This window comes from Equus caballus, chromosome 10 (assembly GCF_041296265.1).
Source record: "Equus caballus isolate H_3958 breed thoroughbred chromosome 10, TB-T2T, whole genome shotgun sequence".
NCBI classification, from domain to species: Eukaryota; Metazoa; Chordata; class Mammalia; order Perissodactyla; family Equidae; genus Equus; species Equus caballus.
The window spans coordinates 67,957,414-67,978,142 of NC_091693.1; the positions used below are offsets into that span (position 1 = coordinate 67,957,414).

Here is a 20,729-nt window from a genome sequence, read left to right on the forward strand (position 1 = left end):
GCATGGCTTGCCAAGCGGTGCCATGTCTGCGCCCTGGATCCGAACCAACAAACCCTGGGCTGCCAACGCGGAACGTGTGAACTTAACCGCTATGCCACGGGGCTGGCCCCTATTTCTCCTTTTATTTATGTAACTTTCTGAGGTGAAAAGTAGGAGTTTCCCAGATTTTTCACTATAGGAATGTTAGGTTACAGACAAGGGAGAAGGCTAGAATGACTCATGTGATACTGGGTTAGAGTTGGAGATATCAGTGTGAATTCATATTTAGTTTAGTATAGATATAGATGGTTACATATGGAAAATATTTATAGATATGTGGGTTAGGTACATACCTGTATTTCCTAGCTCTCTCAGCTGAGAGGGCCCAGAAGCAATGACACCTGTGTAGCAACAAGCACACCTAGCACCTAGGTCTTGGTTTCTAATATAGTACTGTTCTCTGATAGAAGGAACCAGGGCTCTTTGGGAAATGGCTGATTCTAGGACTGGGGTAGGAAATATATAAGATGAGCCTGGAGCATCCCATAGTACCAGAAAGCTAGGAAGTACTAAAAAACCAATCCACAAATAACTTTCCTCCACAATAGTTAGAGTATGTCAAAGGGTCACAGGAGCCTGTTGACGAAAATAATCCATAACCAATCTATAAATGAAAATTTGGGTGAGTTTATTCTGAGCTTAAATCTGAGGATTATAACCCGGGGCCTTTCTTCCCAAAGGAAGAAAGGGCACCAAAGAAGTGGGGTGCACAGACTGGTTATATACCCCCAGAGAGGATGTTTCACATAGGATTGAAATGTCCCTTTTACAATAGTCGCGAGACTGCTCTGTCGGCACAGCGATTGATGGAAACAGCAGGTAGGTCTTCTGTCTCAGTGAACACAGCAGGGTGGCAGTCTGTTGTGTCCAGCTGAGTGGTCACAGGTGAGCTGGGTGGTCAAAGGTGAGTGCAGCAATCAGTTCCTAGCCTAAGGAAAAATGCTAATGTAGGGGGAAGTTGCACCTTTATCTCATGGGCCTTTGTTCTGGCCATAGGAAATGTCTAACCAGATATGCAATGCGTGCTCAATAGCCACAGTCAGGCCCTTTTGGAAAAACAAAGTCAGGCCGAATTAGGTTTATACCAAATGGCTTCCTCATGTACTCCAATATATCCTATTGCTTGCCATTTTTATTTGTCAAGCCAAATGAAAGAGCTCCCACTGGCCAATAAAATCAAGTAGTACTGGATTATAAGTCACAGTATAAAATAAATATCCGTGAGTTCATACTGATATAAATAAATGATTGGATAAATAAGTAAGTGTGGGAGAATAGACAAATCTCCCATGCTGAAGAATTTAAAATAATTTATGTAGGTAGATACTTTGCCCTCAAGGAAGCAGAACATAATTCTCCACTCCTTAAGTGTGGGCTTTGCTTAGTGACTTCCAGGAATGCAGTATGAAAAAGGGGAGAAAAAAGGTGAACTTTACAGTGGGGAAAACTGATAAACACTACCTCAGCCAGGTGACCAAGGTTAATATCAAAAGTGGTAAGTCATGTTGGAACTATGTTTTCTTGATATGGTGTGATGAAATGGCACTTTACTTCTGCGGTCTTCCTTCCAAAAGAAAACTCCTAACTGCAGTCTAATCATGAGAAAAACATCAGACAATTCCCAATTGAGGGACATTCTACGACATACCTGATTGTATAGTGTGGTACCCTGGATGGGATCCTAGAGCAGAAAAGGGACGTTAGGTAAAAGCTAAGGAAATCTGAATAAAGTATGGACTTTAGTATAGACTGAATAATGTGTCAGTATTGATTCATTAATTGTGACAAATGTACCATACTAATGTGAGATGTTAATAATAGGGGAAACTGGATGTGGGGTATATGGGCACTCTCTGTACTATCTTCACAATTTTTCTGTAAATCTAACACTTTCTAAAATCAAAGTGGCTGGCATGGTGGAGTAGTAGTTAAGTTTGTGCACTCTGCTTCAGTGGCCCACGGTTTGCGGGTTTGGATCCTAGACATGGACCTATACACTGCTCATCAGGCCATGCTAGGGCAGCATCCCACATACAAAGTAGAGGAAGATTGGCCAGACGTTAGCTCAGCAAAAGTCTTCCTCAAGCTAAAAGAGGAAGATTGGCAACAGGGACAGTCTTCCTCACCAAAAAAAAAAAAAGAAAGAAAGAAAGAAAAAAAGGGAGAGAGAGTAATTAAAAATAAATAAATAAAGTAAAAGTTTATTTTTTAAAAAGTAGGGAAATCTCAAGATTTGATCCTACCATTGAGATAAGACTTGGGTATTTTCATCTGAGAATAAGGTTTCTGAGAATTGTAGATACAAGTTAGCTAGACCATCAGCATCATGAAATCATAGACTATAACTTCAAACCACCTGTAGTTTTAAGGCAGGTGTATGTGACACAGCAAGTGTCAAAACTGTGATCCTGACTGCCAGCACCTGAGCATCTTTTTTGGCTACAAGTGTAGTCAAAAGAGGTGCCTTTCCCATCTGCATGCATCATGAAATGCTATCAGTATACCGAAGTGCTGGAGGAGGGGGCTAATAGAGAGCTTTCTATTGTATTTCCATTTGTGTTTTAAAAGAACTATTAATAATAAAATGACAAGAGAAGCTCTGATTCCAGAACAGTGGAATATATGGGAGTTGAAGATTTCAATTTTGCCAAAATCGTCTCTTTCATTTTTAAAGTGAGCTTTATAATGGAAGGAGTTTGAAATTATTTTCCCTATTTTTGACCCTTTTTTGTAGAACTGTTCTGCCTCCTCTGGAATAACATTTTGAGGATCTTAAAACTAACTTTATAGATCTTTTTTTACTATTCAGTATTTCAAACAGAAAAATGTAGAGAACAGTATAACAAAGGCATGTTCCATATACCCACTACTCAGATCCTAATATTTTCTTAGCTTTTAAAAGATGTAACATGTTACAGACTCAATTCTAGTCCCCTGTTTACCTTTCTCCATTCCTAATCTCCTTCATCCATGCCTTCCTAGAGGTACTCAATATCCTGAATTTGTTTTTATTGTTCCCATTATGTTTTATATTGTTATTACATATGTGTGAATTCATAGTCCGTGGTAAATACCTACGTTTCTTTTTTTGTTCTAATGCTGATGGTCATTTAGGTTCTTTGCAGTTTTTGCTATTACAAACGATGCTTCAGTGAACAGTCTTGTTCATGTCTCCTTGTGCACATGTGTAAAGTTTCTCTGGAGTACGTACGTGGGAGTGGAATTGCTAGAATGTGGGGTAGGCATATCTTTGGTTTTTCTAGATGTTGTGAAATTGCTGTTCACAATGGTTATTCCCATTTATGTTGGCATGCATAAAAAAGTCCCCATTGCCCCATAGCCTCACTAAAATTTGGTATGGTCAGACTTCTTAATTTTTGCTAAATTGTGGTGATTTCTTTTTTTAGCTTGCATTTTTCTGTTTACTAGTGAGCGTGTTTGTAAATGTCAATTGGACATTGGGTTTTCTTTTCTGTATATTTTCTCCCAACTCTTTTGCCCATTTTTCTGTTGGGTTGTATTTTTCTTGACTCATAGGCTGTCTTTATAGTTGCAAGGTGAGAATGCTTCACTGGTTATATGCACTGCAGTGGTCTCCCATTCTGCGGCTCATCTCTTTTCGCTTTGATTCTAGAGTCTTTTGTTGCATTGAAGTTGTAAATTTTAATGAGGTCTTCATGGTTTGTGATTATGTCTTGAAATGCTTTTCTATCATAAAGTCAAAATATTCTCCTTTAAGATCCTTAATTTTTTGTCATATTTAGCTGTGTAATCTGGAATAAACAATTTTCTCCATCTACTAAATTTTTTAATTTGTGACTTTTTTTATATACAGGATTTCTAATTAGTACTCTTTTTTATGCACTTGCCCTTCTTTCAGTTTTTTCTCATTTGTTTCTTAATTTGTTTTTCAAATGAAAATTGTTCCTCCTTTTATTTCTTTCAAAGTTCTAAACATAGCGTCTTGGAGTGGTCGTTAGACTGGTCTGTAGAGTTAATTCCACCCAGAGTGACCGTATTTGCTGATTGATGATTTTGTTGGCTGTCTTTCTCAGCATTGGATTGGTGTCGGTTTTTGGAATTTGAGTTACAGAATCATTCCGAGTGAGAAGTATATTGTTTTGTTTGTTCGATTCTCTCCATCGTCACCCTTCCTCCCTAACAGTTTGCACTGTCTTCCACCTCTCTCCCTGAATTCCCAGTTTAGAACCAGGCCTTTTAAGTTTCTTCATAGTAACACTGAAAATCCCAGGCAGAGAGCCAGCGGGGACCTTGTTGCAGGGCCTGACCATGAGGCTGAGTGTGCATCCTCCTCCTTCCCCTAGAGGCTTGTAGGGTTCTAAATCTTTAATCTGTATGGAAATCGCTAAATTCCCATTCAGCTCACTCTCGCCTCCAGCCTCCTTTCACAAGATGTGAGGGAGTTCCAGTTGTGGCCTTCAGACAATGAGCTTCATTCTCCTTTCATGTCTCACAAGCAACACTTTTAAGTCCTCTTTACAGCTGCCAATGCTTGCTTCCAGATCCGGACCCCAGAAAGCAGGCCTAACCCAGCCCATCCCTTTTTGCACCTCATCTGTAGCTTATGACCAGGTCTTTTTTGTATCTTCTTCTTCTTCTTTTTTTCTTTTTTGTATGTTCTAAATATGTTATTACTTTGTCTTTGGAACACAGGATGATGGATGGAAGTGTGAATTCACTGTGTCATCTTGACTGAAGCTTGGATTTTGTCTTAATTTAGCTAGATTAGCTTCTCCAGGGAGGGATATTTTTTATTAACAACCTCAGGCGTGGTGCCTGGCTGTGGGTGAGTGAAAACTCTTCGGCATGTCTTATTCCTATTTCTACCTGCAATGTTTAGTTTGCACCACACCAAATTTGCATGACATTGGCAAGTTGCTTAACACCTCTTATCTCTTTTTTTCCCACCTTTAAAATGAAGATATTGCTTCACAGGATTGCCTGAAGATCTAATGACAATTTTGTGCCAGGTCCTTTCCATGGATTAGGAGGCACTGTAGAAATGTTAGTTCTCTCCTCCATCTGTCTCCACCCCACCCTCGTCAGTGATTCACAATTTTCCTGGCAGAGCAAACAATTTTCTGCAATTGTTGTTGGGTATAGCATTCTATAAATGTCAGTTAGGTTAAGATGGTAGGTAGAGTCATCCAGCCTTCTTTATTTTACTGATTTTATTTTGGTCTGCCTGTTCTGCTATTTACAGAGAGAGGTGTGCTAAAATGTACAACTATGATCATGGATTTGTTTAGTTCTCCCTCTAGTTCCGTCAGTTTTTGTTTCATGTTTGTTTTTTATGACATCTATTTGTTGTTGTTGTTGAAATCTTCCATGGAGATTATTTATCAGCATTATTGAGATATAATTGACATATAATAAACTGCATATTTTAAGGATACAATTTTATGAATTTTGTCATATGTATATACCAGTGAAACCATTACTACAGTCAAGATAATGAACATATCCATCGCTCCCAAAAGTTTCTTTGTGCCCCTTTGTAATCCTTCCCTCCAGCTCCCTCCCTCCCATCAGGTAAACACCGATATGCCTCCTGTTACTATAGATTAATTTCTATTTTTTAGAGTTTTTTGTAAATGGAATCATACTTATGTATTGGGTTTGACTTCTTTCCCTGAGCAGGATTCTTTTGGTATTCATCCATGTTGTATTTATCGGTAGTTCACTCCTGTTTATTACTGGGTAGTATTCCATTATGAATACACTTGTTAAACAATAAAAAATCAACCCCTGAGTAAATTTAAAGATCTAACTGGCTTTATTATATATTCAGCGATTCATGAATCAGGCTGCCTCCCGTCCAGCAAATAGGAGCTCTGAGGAGTTGTACAAAATCAAAGGTTTTTGAGGCAGAAAGAGGGCGGGACAATGAAGTTAGAAGGATAGATTATTTCAGAGAAGATTGCCTTCCCTAAGGTCTTGTCAGGTAGATTATCTTACTAGTGTTGATCAGGAAATTCCAGACTGATTGGTTTAAAATGCCATTCCTGGGAGAGACTGAAACTGAATTTAGGTTAGGTATGAAGTCTTGGTGGGGCTTAGCATAAGTAACTCCATTTTGGCCTGTTCTTTTTTTTAACACACTGTAATTTGTTTATCTAGTCACTTAGTTCTGGACATTTGGATTCTTTCCAGTTTTTGACTATTAGAAATAAAGCAGCTATAAGTGTCTATATATAAAGTTTTGTATGGACATATACTCTTGTTTCTGTTAAGTAAATACTTAGGAGTAGAATGGCTGGGTCATACTGGGGTATGTTTAACTTTAAAAAAGCTCCTAAAATGTTTTCCAAAGTGGCTGTACTATTTTCTGTTCCCAGTAGCAGTGTATGACAGTTCCACTTGCTTTCCATCTTCACCAATACTTGGTATGATTAGTCTTTTTCATTTTAGCCATTCTAATAGGTATGTGTGTTTTTTCATTGTTATTTTAATTTACATTTCCCTGATGACTAATTATATTGAACATTTTTTCATTTACATATATTTTTTTGTAAAGTGACTGTTGAAATCTTTTGCCCCTTTTTTAATGGGGTTGCTTGGTTTTTATTGAGTTTTGAGAATTCTTTATATAATCTAGATACAAGTTCTTTATTAGATATGTAATTTGCAAATCTTTTCTCTCAGTTTGTGACTTCTCTTTTGTAGGAGAGGAAAAATGATTTTCCCTATGCCCTACTAGGTTCTTGGCTGAGACCCCCTGGTAATAAAAGACAGTTGAACAGGAGAAAAACAAACAGAAGTTTAATAACGTGTATACCTCCTATATACATGGGAGATACCCAGGAAAACTGAGTAAGTTCCTGAAATGCCCTAAGCCATCACCTTAAATACCATCTCCAGCTAAAGACAAAAGAGGTTGGAGTCACAGGGAGCCAGTTATGGGAGGTTATCAGGAAAAGCACAGTAATAAGGGTAAGGTTGCTATGAAGATTTAAGTCTCTGCCTTCTCCCTTGATAAAAGTTTCTGGAAATTTAGCCATCCCCCTCTTCTGGTGCAAAAAGGAAGATACCCTTACAAATGGAGATTTCCCTTAAATAAACTTCTCTTACAAAAGTGTAACTTCTACTCAGGTTTTCAGAGAGCTTCTCCTGTGTCTGTTGTTTCTTACAAATAATCAGCCTAAAATAATCCTCATGCCAAAGAGGCATATTTTGGGGTGACAAATTCTGTTCCCCTTTACTTTTCATTTTCTTAACAGTGCTTCCATAAGAGAAGTTCTTAGTTTTGATGAAGTTTAGTTTATCAATTTTTTGCTTGTATGGATTGTGTTTTTGATGTTGTATCTGAGAACTCTGCCTAAATCAGGGTCACAAAGATTTTCTCCAGTGTTTTCTTCTAAACATTTTATAGTTTTCAGTTTTACATTTAAGTTTTATGCTCCATTTTGAGGTAATTTTTCAATATGGTGTGAGGTAGGGATCAAATTTTATTGCTTCCTGTATTCTGAAGCTATGTTAGTAGGTGTATATGAATTTATAGTTGTTACATCTTCCTGATGCATTGACACTTTTATCATTATGAAGTATCCCTTTTTGTTTCTAGTAATACTTTTTGTCTTGAAGTCTATTTTGTCTAATATTAATATAGCCACTCTGGCCTTCTTAGGGTTGTTTTTAACAGGGTATATCTTTTTATGTTCAACTTATTAGTATATTTGTAGTTAAAGCACATCTCTTTAAAGAGAATATAATCGATTCTTTTTTATCAGTCAAACAATCTTTGCCATTTGATTGGAGTCTTTAGTCTATTTTATTTTATTTAATTAATTAATTTATTTATTTGAGGAAGATTAGCCCTGAGCTAACTACTGCCAATCCTCCTCTTTTTGCTGAGGAAGACTGGCCCTGAGCTAACATCCATGCCCATCTTCCTCTACTTTATATGTGGGACACCTACCACAGCATGGCTTTTGCCAAGCGGTGCCATGTCCACACCCGGGATCTGAACTGGCGAACCCCGGGCTGCTGAGAAGCAGAACATGCAAACTTAACTGCTGCACCACCAGGCTGGCCCCTAGTCTATTTTATTTAATGAAATTACTGATATGGTCATATTTAGATTTTACATTTTACTATTTTCTATTTGTCTCTTTGCTTTTTGTTTTTTTATTCATTCTCTTCTGCCTTCCTTTGCATTAGTCAAATAATTTTTAGTAATTAATTTTAATTCCTCTATTGGCCTTCTAGCTGTATCTCTTTGTGTTATTTTTTAATGCTTTTTCTAGGGATTACAGTATGCATCTTTAAGCTATCCTATATTTTAAGTTAATACAGAATTGCTTCAGGTAAAATACAGGAACCTTTCAATAGAATACTTTCATCTACCTCCATCTAAGGCTATTGTTATCATACATGTAATACATCTGTATACAGTGTTATAATTTTTGCTTTAAACAATCATATATCTTGTAAAGAACTTATGTGGAAGAAGTGTATGTGTGTATTTCTTGGATCTTGCTGGTGTCATTTCCCTTCAGTCTGAAGAAGTTTCTTTAATATTTCTTGTAGTGGAAATCTCCTAGTGACAAATTCTCTTGTTTTTATTGTCTGAAAATATCTTTATTTTGCATTCATTTTTTGAAGGCTAGTTTAGGTGGATATAGAATTCTTGGTTGACAGCTTTTTCCTCTTTCAGCATTTTGAATATGACAGTTCCAATGTCATCTGTCCTCCATTATTTTTAGTTTTTGTGAGAGGCAAACTGATAATGTTATCATTGTTCTCCCTGGATATAATATGTCATTTTTTCTCTGGCTGCTTTCATAATTTTGGCATTCAGAACTTTAACTATGATGTGCTTAGCAGTGGTTTGCTTAGTGTTTGTCCTGATTGAGGGTCTTTGTGCTTCTTAGATCTGTAGGTTAATGTTTTTCACAAAATTTGTGATTTTGGGAGGACCACTGTTTCTTCATATATCTTTTTTCCATTCTTATGTCTACTCCATTCTTCTAGGACCTCAATTATACTTATGTTTATGCCTCCTGATTTTTGTCCCACAGATCTCTAAGACTTTATATTCATTTTTGTTTAATATTATTTTTCTCTCTGTTCTTTGGATCAGGTAATTTCTGTCTTCAGATTCCTAGATTCTTTTTTATTTTATATCTCCAGTCTGCTACTGGACCTAGCAAATGCATTTTTCAGTTATTTTCACCTCCAGAATTTCCTTTTTTTTTTGTAGTTTCCTTTTTGTTGTTGAGATTCTCTATGTGTTCACTCAATGAGACCACTTTTTATTCTTTGAAAAGGTTGTCCTTTAATACTTCTAATGTATTTATAATAGACATTTTGAAGTCTTTGTCTACTAAATTCAACACCTGAGGTCATTCAGAGTCAATAAATATTGATTACCTGTTTCTTTGCATGTCTAGTAATTTTAGGTTGAAACTTGGACATTGCAGATAATATTTTGAAACAGCTCTGATTCTATTACGTTCTTCCAAGGATCATTGAGTTTTTGTTCCTAGTAGGCAGTTAGCGTGCCTGGACTCCAGCTGTGAAGTCTCTTGCTCTGTGATGCGCAGCAGCTGATACCTCTGCTCAGTTCTTACAGCTTCCAGCTGCTGCTTCTCTTTAGTCTGTCCCCTTTCCAGTCTACCTAGCGCCTGCATAGTTTGTTGACCCTCAAGACAGCCCACAAACTTGCAGTTCTTCCAGCTTCAGCTTTTTAAGAGTTAACTCTCCTCTGACTTTTGTCTGTTTTTAGGCATTTTCCAATGTAGTTAAATATACTTTTTTTCTCCCCACACAGATTTTAACATTGTTGTCTGCAGGAGGGTTTGCTTAACCACTTCACCCTGAGGCCATTAATAGAAGTTGATAGCAAATAATTTTGAAACCATTCCTGAGTGAAGTATAACTACCAAATAACCTTTAGATTGGCAATAAAATGGTCAAGGCAAGTACAGTCTACTCAGTCTTGAATTTGTGTGTAGTTGCCAGACAGCTCCATGCCCCAAGACTTGTTAGGACTTTGCTACATAATACTTTGCATTTTAATCTCAATTTTGTATAGTATAGTTTCACTTCATTTCATTTAAGGCTATTAGACCAATGTTGAGATATTACAGAGCAAAGATGTCTTGAAAAAAGCCAAGATCAAGTGGAAATGGGGGTTCAAGCTACCAAAAAGGGGCAAAAGAACATTTATGAACACTTTGCCCTTGCCATCATTTACATCTGCATAATTACAACACCTTTATTTTTCTTAATATGCAGGAAAATCTTCTTTTTCTTTTTTCCTTTTTTTTTTTTTTGCTGGGAAAGATTCACCCTGAGCTAACAACTGTTGCCAATCTTCCTCTTTTTTTTTCCCTCCCCAAAACCCCAGTACCTGGTTGTATATTCTAGTTGTAAGTCCTTCTATGTGAACTGCTGCTGCAGCATGGCTACTGACAGAGGACTGGTGTGGTTCTGCGCCTGGGAACTGAGCCTGTGCTGCCGAAGTGGACAGTGCCGAACTTTAACCATTAAGCCATCGTGGCTGGCTCAGGAAAATCTTCTTAAATATTAAACTTAACCACTTCCTTGGAGTGATTTGCATTTTTATTTGGCCAAACACTGAGGCTGAGGATTTGTTCTCCGTATGGAGTAAGAAACAAGGAGGATCTGGATGGGGAAATTGGAAAGCTTCCTGGTATTTTTTTAAAAAGATTTCCCAGCATAGTTTTCACGGATGTGTCTCTCTATAACATCAAAGACACACACATATTCAAATTAGAGTATACAAGCATGTTCTAAAGCCTTTCTTTAATTTACACTTTTTGACATCTCTCTCTCTCTCAAAACATTTAGCACATTCTGTGTGGTGTTCTAGTGGACCTTTATTTGCATGTAGGTTACTAGACTGAAAATTAGTGGAAGGTGGAGGAATCTCAGTTGTTTTTGTATTCTCAACAGCCTAGGATAGTGCCTAGAACACAATAGGCACTTTTAATAGGAAGGGAGAGAATGTTGTTATTCCGTAATTTAAATAGCACTGCTTCCGTTGAAAAAGACTTGTTTCTTCAACAATATTAGGAAACCCTGTGGGGGTGTTTGGTTGAATTACATAGAGGGACTAGGGCTAGTTTGCATTTTTTAAATAAAAATTTTACCATGCTGGATTTAGCGACTATGTACTTCAGTTTCTCGATTGTTAAATGAACTTAATAAAAGTACCTATCCTTTAGAGTTTTGAAGATTAAATGAGGTCATCTCTGAGCACAGCAAATATATTGTCACCTCAACAGCTAACTCTGTTGAGTTTTTATTATTAATAATAACCACACAGACTTGGAAGAGGTGAAAGAATAACAGCCCATTTTATTTTTTGGTGTATTTCATAACCCTTAAGACCTTGAATTCTTTGGGATGCCATGTTAAAACTTTACAAAAACTTGAAATTTTGTGAGTTTACAAGGGCAAGTAATTACTCATTCAAGAATTAATTTCTTTTCAAATGTGATCAGAAGATAGACCCAATTTTGTCTGTTGCTAATTATTAGTATAACAGAATATGCTATTGGGATTTTAGCTGAGACACTAAGGGACAATAGTGTATAATTCAAAGGTGAGATAGTTCATGTTCAAGAACTGGTTAGAAGCTCTAAAACCCATAAAGAGGATGCTTATGGGTCAAGGAAGAGCACTTTATGAGGATTCTTTGAGAAGGTTATGCTGTGGCTTCTCCCCACCCCATGAGAGAAGTGGGGGTGCATGCTCTTTCACTTGATAACTAGTGAGAGGAGCTTTCAAGGGACCACTTAGAGATTTAAAGAATTCTCTTCAGTTAGGGGGTGCAGAGGACTAGGGTCTGAATCCCCTGAGAAATCCAACAAGGAGAGAACTGTAGCTGGCTAACCGCTCCCACAGCAAGAGCTACCCAAGATGTGGCTGTGTTGGAATTTGCCTACACTCCAGGGTTTGTCAGGGCAAAGGCAAGATGAGTGTTTCCTACAGCTCAGAGGCAGGCCTGCTGGAGGAAGGGGGACAGCCTGAGCTGTTTTGACTCCTGCCCAAGTAAACTGCCCAGAAGGGCAATGAGGCTCCAACAGTGAGTCTTTTAAGTGACACCCAGAAAGCCAGAAGGAGAATGAATTATCCACGTCAGTGGAGCTACAGCCAGAAGGAACTCTGAGGTGAGACTCTGAAGAACCCACAGAAGTGAATCTGAGAAAAAAGAGTCAGCTTCAAACATCAGACAGGCCTTTTTTTGGCAGGACCACTTAAGTTGGAATCTCCTTCCTTCCTTCCCCCCCCATCCCATGCCCACCTTGGAGAGTACTGACAGCTAGGGACAGGGAGGGAGGTCATGGCAAAGAGACAAAGCTCATGTCAGTCCCTTCCCAGCTGGGGCTGGGAAAATAGATTTGATTACCAAGTGAAGCTTGGTTTGTTACCTAAAGTGGCCATAGGCCTTTCTGTTATTTAACACTGGCCAGAAGAATCCTGTGGGTCTGCCCAAGTGGTCATGCAGTGGCACAGGAACATTTTTACCTACCACATAAATTTTAAGAGGATAGTTGAGGGCTGGCCTGGTGGCGTAGTGGTTAAGTTCACGAACTCTGCTTTGGCAGCCCAGCTTCTCCAGTTTGGATCCTGGGTGCGGACCTATGCTCTGCTTATCAAGCCACGCAGTGCCAAGCATCCCACATATGAAAAGTAGAGGAAGATAGGCATACATGTTAGCTCAGGGCCAGTCTTCCTCAGCAAAAAGAGGAGGATTGGCAGCGGATGTTAGCTCAGAGCTAATCTTCCTCAAAAATAAAAAGAGGATAGTTGAGACAAAAATAAAGTTGTGTTTGATTATATCCTGCATTTAGTGCTTGTTTGGTGGACATAAAAATCTGTAAAATTGTTCATATTTGGTATAGCAAATCAAAATCGACAGTAATGCATAAAGACTTGTCTTTATTCTTGAAAATGCCTTGACTTATATCAGCATTAAGTGCAATATAAGTGTATGTTCTTGGATTTCTTAATGTGGTCTATTAGTGTTGCCTTTTTACTTAATTGTAAAACTGCCTTTATCCAAAAATAGATGTTAGGATGTTATTCTTCTAGTCTGCCTAAATTGTTTAGATCGTTTCTTAAACATGATAGATGACTAAACTTTTTTGAATGAGATTAAATTATTATAAATCAGCGACATTTTTATATTAGATAGTAGACTAAAAAATCCTACTTCTCCTTAAGCAGACCCATCCTGAACGGCTCTGCACATCTGGGGCTAGGGTGGTACTAGCTCATGTGGCCAGTCGCTTCTTTCTACTGTCCACTTCTGAATCCCCCCACCAACACCTAAGTCAAGATCACATTGTTGGCACAATCTCCTCATTGTGTTTTAAGATTATTGTCTCTCTTGTTTCCAGTAAGGGAAGAAAGGAACTATGGCTGATTAAAATATACATAATTTAAAAAGTAATTTAAAATGTAAGAAGGCAATGAATTAAATGAAATTGTTAGTCTGGTAAAGCTTCATTTGGACCCCATCACTAAGAAGTAATTATTTGCATAAGGTCTGGACTTACTTCCTTTGCTGAGGAAATAGAGTAATAGACTAGTAGACTTCCAGAGCTGAATGGAACTCTAGAGATCATCTACTTCAATTTATACTACAACTTGTTGTTGTTAAAACTCTAAATTATAAAGTGCTTCTGTGCTAGATACTGAGGTTTAGATAGATTTTCTCTAATCCTTAATAATTCTGGAAAGGTATGTGTTTGAGCCTCTTTCAAGATAAGCAAACAGACTTAGGGGAAATGACTTGCCCACGGATGCATTATAGTTAGAGCTGGGGGATTTGGGCCAGGTCTGTTTGTTCTAAACCCACTGTCACTTACTCCCCATTAGTTTATTATTCTTTTTCAGAAGAATTTACAGACTTGATATCCTATGAGATCACTCATTTCTTTGGTACCAAATTATGATAATTTTTCCTCAGTATTTCTTTTTTTTACAGCAGTTGTGATTTTTACAGCATCAGAACAGGAAATTATGACTTCTGATTCTTGCTGTTTTTTTTATTGTGAAAAATAACATACTCTCAGAAAAGAAGATAAAGTGTATTTATGGTTTTATAAGTAAAGTGAATACCCAGTAACTATTATCTGGGTCAACAACTAGTCTACTAAGAGTATGACTGGATTCCCTTAACAAAAGAACTAAGCCCAGAGTCTATGCAGATGATCAATTCTTAACTACTGGGTCCAAATGATTATAATTCTCTTTCCTCTCCCCAAGAGTTAACCACTATCCTGTCTTCAGTGGTCATCATTCCTTTGCAGTTTGACCACCTAGGCATGATTTCTAAACGTATCTCGTTATTCTTTTTTAAGTAAATTTTCTTTCCATAGAGTAGAAGTTGCTTAAAATCATGGATAACAGATTAGAGATTAATAGTGTTTGCGTCATAGGAGAATGTTTGATTTATTTAAGACTACAGACTTTTCAAGAATTTATTAAACACAAATAATTGCTGTTTACATTTAGTATTGGCTGATCCTTTGAACTATAATTTAGATTTGTTACTAATTTATCCCATCCTCTTCCCATTCATCACAGTACCTTTTCTGCATTAATATTTTTCTAAGTATGCATTATATACTGTGAGATAAGTACAAATATAGTTCACCATGTCATAGTGTCCCTTTTTACTCTCTTACAGCATGGGTAAGTTCTCTCTCCATGGGGATGATTTTCTTTTGCTGCCCGATAGTCAGCGTCTTCACGGACATATTTGGTTGTCGGAAAACAGCCGTCGTGGGTGCTGCTGTTGCGTTCATTGGACTCTTGTCCAGTTCTTTTGTAAGGTAAGTACTCAGTTTCTTCATGTTGCTTTTCAAGAACTATTAGATACTTCAAAGTTTTCCTTTCAGGAACTTTGCTGTTTCCAAAGAAAAATCCTCCTTTTCATTGCTTAAGACTTTAAGCAGTATGACTTACATATTGTTATCCATAGCAGCTCATAGAGCTTGAGAATCTTTTAAATTTAAATACTTTTGCTTGCAGCCCCTGAGTTAGAGGTCATCAGGATATATGTGTTCCCTGGAGCCAAGCAAAAGGGCTCTCCTTTGTTTGTTTCTATTCACATAAAAATCCTAAAAGAACTCAAGTTATAACAGTGAGTTGTCTAAAGCAATGGCCTTAGTTAAAGATAGCTTAGTCTGAGGCCCAAAGTGTACAGTAAGTGGTGTTTTGAAGCAGTTGTTCATAAGCTCAATTTGAAATATTTTTATTAATGAGATCAAAACTTTGCTTTTGGGGCCAGCCCCAGGGCTGAGTGGTTAAATTCCCATGCTCTGCTTCGGTAGCCTGGGGCTTGCCAGTTTGGATCCTGGGCGTGGACCTACACACTGCTCATCAAGCCATGCTGTGGTGGCGTCCCACATAGAAGACCGAGAAGGACCTATAACTAGGATATACAACTATATACTGGGGTTTGGGGAGTTAGAAAAAAAACAACTTTGCTATTTATTTCAACCCAGGTGGAGAATTCCCATCTACATTTTGTGTCTGTGCGTGTGTGTGAGGAAGATTGGTCATGAGCTCACATCTCTTGCCAGTCTTCCTCTTTTTGCTTGAGGAAGGTTGTCGATGAGCTAACATCTGTGCCAGTCTTCCTCTATTTTGTATGTATGACATCACCACAGCATGGTCCAGTGAGTGGTATGTAGGTCCATGCCCAGGATTGGACCCTGTGAACCCCAGGCCATCGAAGCAAGTGTGCAAACCCAACCACCATGCCACCAGGCTGGCCCCCGTCTACATTCTTTAAAAAAGAACATGTTCAAATTTTAAAAGATCATGAGGAAAATGAAGTTGTCAAATGCAGCTTAAAATAAAACTTAATATCAATACAGTTTCCCTGTGCCTATTAAAAGATGTCGTGCACTGAAGAAGGACTAACTGCAAAGAGCTGATGGACACATTACTGTTTGAGGCACCTCTCCTTCCATCTCCAATTCTACTAGTAAATCCCTCTCATTGTCAGAATAATCCCCAGGCAGAGAAACACTGGTTAATATGTAGCTCTGGCTAACAGGAGTGATAAACAAGAAAACCTCTGAAGATGATTTCCATCCTCTGTCTCTACTTTAGTGGTTTATCTTCATTTCCTGCCTCTTTCCCTTCCCTAGCTATCTTCATGCTCTAGTTGAAAAGCATTATTGTGATCATTAGGGAAAAAAATCCAACTTACATTTCTTGCCCTGTTTATTTTTACTTTGGGAGATCAAGAGAATCCTTGGTTTCACTAATTCGACCCCTCCACCCCCCACCATATACACCCCTTCCCCAACTCTGAGCTGAGCTTCTTTCTTTCACTTAACTTAGAAATTTTATTTGGATTCTAAACAATTATTTTTATTTCTTGGTAGAAAATAGATATTCTATCTTTAAAGTGCCTTTATGATATTTTTCCTCTCAAAAGTTGTTTTTTAAAGGGAAAAAAACAGTTTTGTTTGGATTAAGATTCTGGTTAGGTAATTCTGTGAGATCATTTACTTTTAGTTCTTTTTTATCAGTAATACAGCATCGTTTGTTATTGCATCGTGAGATAGCTGCTTTGGTCTCGGAGCCTCTGGGTGCCTGTTGTAGTTCCTGTGGCCGTGGCACTTACTGAATGTGTCAGCACTCAGGCCTTGATGAAAAAGGACTCAGAGGCTGAAAACCTGTGTAACTATTGCCTTCTGTGGTGGACAAAACACATACCTACAACCCTACTTAAAGTGAGCAGTGTTTTTCAAGCTTTTTCTACCATTGAGAAATAAATATTATGAAATATATTCTACATTGTGACCCAGTTCTCTCTCTCTCCCCAACTGAAACAAAACTTTTTGAAAGCATATTGACCTTGCTACATGTTCTCATATTTTCTATTCAATTTCATTATTTAATGCACTGATCAAAGCTACCAAAATTTCAGAGTAATTATAAGAGTGAGGGGGAATGTGGTATAAATTCCAGGTGTTGAACAGTGGACCCACTTTTCTTCTCGCCCGAGTTCTGCCTTTCTGGGAAGCCTTCTCTACCAACCACAGGTCACCTCAGTGCCCCTTCTTGGAATCCTTTTTGCATACATGGTTGGTATCTCCCTGATTACTCTGCACTTATTCAGTGGTTGGACTTCAGCGGTTTGAACCATCTGTTACTGAGGTGAGCCTTTAGAAGTAACTGAAAAAGCCTCAGCAGCAGTGAACATCCCAAAGCCTTTCCTTTGTAGGAGGGAGACCAAGAGAATCTCACCCAGCACTTAGTGTTTAAAATTGTGTGCGAAAGAATGTAAGAATGTTCCCATTCATACACAGGGCTCTCTGGTTTTCCACTGACAGCTTCAGTATTCTGTGGTAAATTGTACAGAAATTGATGTTCATGGTGATACTGTGTTGCCAATACTATTTTTAATATGTGCTTTGAAGAAGGCTGAGAAATATATAACAGACTTAGATTTTTCCTTAAAAATTGTTAAGTAAGTTTCAGTTATCTGGAAAACTGCTTACGTGGGAAAACTGGTGCAGAATGAACAGAGTATTATTTATATCTTGTTCTGTATTATATTCTTATTATTTGGGGTAGATATCTTGTTTCACTAAGCTGACTATGAGTCAGGTATAACCACGTTAAAAAAAATTTTTTATCACCAAGTACCCGGAACATAGTAACTGTTCTCAATATGTGTTTATTGAGTAAAGAGTTAGGATTCAGTCAAGGGTGGTCTGAGTGAGGATGAGGTTAATCTGGAAAAGCCTAGGAGCAACTCTTGAGCCTGCATTGAAGGTGGTGCTAGCTGTGGATTAACAGAAGGGGGAGAGCATCTCAGAGCGGGGATTGCTGACGTGCCTTTTGTGTGTATGTGTGAGAGGAAGATTGGCCCTGAGCTAACATCTGTTGCCAGTCTTCCTCTTTTTGCCCGAGGAAGACTGTTGCTGAGCTAACATCTGTGCCAGTTTTCCTCTGTTTTATGTGGGATGCTGCCACAGTGTGCCTTGATGAGTGGTGCTAGGTCCATGCTTGGGATCTGAACCTACGAATCCCGGACTGCCAATGCAGAGCACATGAACTTAACCACTATGCCACTGGGCTGGCCCCCCAACATGCCTTTACTTGATCAGATTCTAGAGTGCTTGTGATTACCTCAGCATATTGCTAGACCAATATTGTCCAAAATTTAGTTACTAATCAACTTTATCTATCTTGGTTTCTAATAAATAGTTTGCCTTTACGGCTGATAAATAGCCTATTGAATTGGATTTTTCAAGAGAAGAAACTTTAACCAGTTTTCTTTTACTCATTACCTTGTTTCCACGAATATTAATGATATAATCCTTTACTTTCATAAGAAATGTATAGTTATTTGATTAAACTATAAAATTCTTAATCCTTTATTATTCTTTTGAGACATACATGGCCTTAAAGCTTGCAAACTAGAGTCACTAATGAACACACTTCATTTAGTCTTTCTGCAATCACAATATGATTTTTTGTTATCTTGCATAACGCTGAGAACAGCGTAATACAGGGCGAAGGTTGGTCTGCAGCCCTTAGGCCAGCAAAAATGAAAGCCTGCCGCTTCTCTCTGTGAATGTTCCTGACATAACCTTGGGGAGGAAATATCAAATGCAGCTTTTGCTTTGAATAGATTGCTTACTAAGTACCTGGGGAAACTCCATGAAATAATGAGTTTTCATAGTTAACTTATAATTTTTTTTTAACTTTTATTGAGACTAGCTTTTTTGTTTGTTAGCTTAATCACTCTCACTTGTCCTGAGGCCCTTCCTGGCACCATCCTTTCTTTCTGAGTTGTGGAGAGCCAGCAGTTCTTACCCAGTGCTGCCTGGTTCACCCAAAATCCATGGATAGAGGAAGAGGAACAAAATCCCTTATGACCTTAATGGTTGTTTTTCACATACTCAAGGCATTTTTATTAACCATTCAGATTAAATTAAAATATTTTTCATGCTACATTCTTGACTAAGTTTTTTGCCTCTGTTTTTGGTTAATTTTTATTTGTAGAAGATACATTGATTAACTAAAAGCCAATTTCACGATAAGATTTTATTCTGCCAAGAACATGATGAAAATAATGAAAGCTGCTTTTCATCTTTTTACAGTTCCATCGAGCCTCTGTACCTTACCTATGGAATCATATTTGCCTGTGGCTGCTCCTTTGCATACCAGCCTTCACTGGTCATTCTGGGACACTATTTCAAGAAGCGCCTTGGACTGGTGAATGGCATTGTCACTGCTGGCAGCAGTATCTTTACAATTTTGCTGCCTTTCCTTTTAAGGGTTCTGACTGACAGCGTGGGCCTCTTTTATACACTGAGGATCCTCTCCATCTTCATGTTTGTTCTCTTTCTGGCTAGCTTCACCTACCGACCTCTTGCTTCCAGTGCCAAAGATAAAGAGAGTGGAACCGAAGGAAGCAACAGATTCTCCCTCTTTTCCAGGAGAAAGTTCAGTCCTCCAAAAAAATTTTTCAATTTTGCCATCTTCAAGGTGACAGCTTATGCAGTGTGGGCCGTTGGAATACCACTTGCACTTTTTGGATACTTTGTGCCTTATGTACACTTGGTGAGTATGCTTCTTTGGCTTTGCTGGTAATGGATATTATTATTTCATACAGAAAACTTCTTAGAAGAGCAAGAAAGATCAGTTTGAAGTTGACCTTAAACATTATCCTGGTTGTAATTCAGGGACTCATGAAATTCAAGGTCTCTTAAGACAAGGCCAACACATCCATCAGATCATTAAACGGAGGATATGTTTCATGGTGTGCTTTGGGTATTTAAAAAATAGCCAAACTTAAAAAACAAAAACAACTTAAAAAAACAAGAGAAAGGCTAAAATTAAAATGTTGGAATAAATGTCGTCAATACAAAAAACTTGATAGGTCGCTTATTTTTAAGTGGCTTACAACCCATAATCAGGGACAAAGATGGTGCAATGATATTGCCAACATCAATAAGTTATTTTTCAGGGCTGGCCTGGTGCGCAGAGGTTAAGTGTGCACGTTCCACTTCGGTGGCCCGAGGTTTGAGGGTTTGGATCCCGGGTGCAGACATGGCACTGCTTGGCACACCATGCTGTGGTAGGCGTCCCACATATAAAGTAGAGGAAGATGGGCATGGATGTTAGCTCAGAGTCAGTCTTCCTCAGTGAAAAGAGGAGGATTGACAGCAGTTAGCTCAGGGCTAATCTTCCTTAAAATAAATAAATAAATAAATAAATAAATAAATTTTCAGTAAAAGGTGCAGAAGTTAGTTACATCGTAAAAGCCAATGGCCTTGACACAAGGAAGCATTACATCCACTTGTGGGACACTTCTGGGAAAATGGGAATTCTATTCAGAGGATTATTTGAGAAATGTTAGCAAGTTTCAAATGAGGGGAGAGAGCAAGGGTTTCATAGAAAATTAGGATTTCAAGTGCTCAAGCAATTTATATATTGCTTATTTCAAAGGCAAATTTCAGCCTTTTTATACTGAAACAAGAATAAGCAGCGTCTAAAGTATTTGCCTCTAACAAAATTTTCTCAGAAGTGCTTATTATGTTTCTTCCCTTTTTCTTACTATTGTAGCTGAAAATATATTTCTAGTTCGATATAGTTGATAAATGATAAACAAAAATGATACTAGGATAAATTTTGTGTGTGTGTGTATAGTATGT

The 20,729-nt window shown here is 38.0% G+C and overlaps 1 protein-coding gene across 2 annotated transcripts in view; it reads left to right on the top strand.

The window, feature by feature from the left end:
- Positions 1 to 20,729, top strand: part of SLC16A10 (solute carrier family 16 member 10) — a 127,658-nt gene that overhangs the window by 61,273 nt on the left and 45,656 nt on the right. For both annotated transcript variants that reach the window (XM_023650933.2, XM_070225438.1), the window contains exons 2-3: positions 14,729 to 14,873; positions 19,173 to 19,635. In XM_023650933.2, coding sequence (XP_023506701.1) covers positions 14,729 to 14,873; positions 19,173 to 19,635 — 608 coding nt within the window. The remainder of the gene's footprint in view (positions 1 to 14,728; positions 14,874 to 19,172; positions 19,636 to 20,729) is intronic.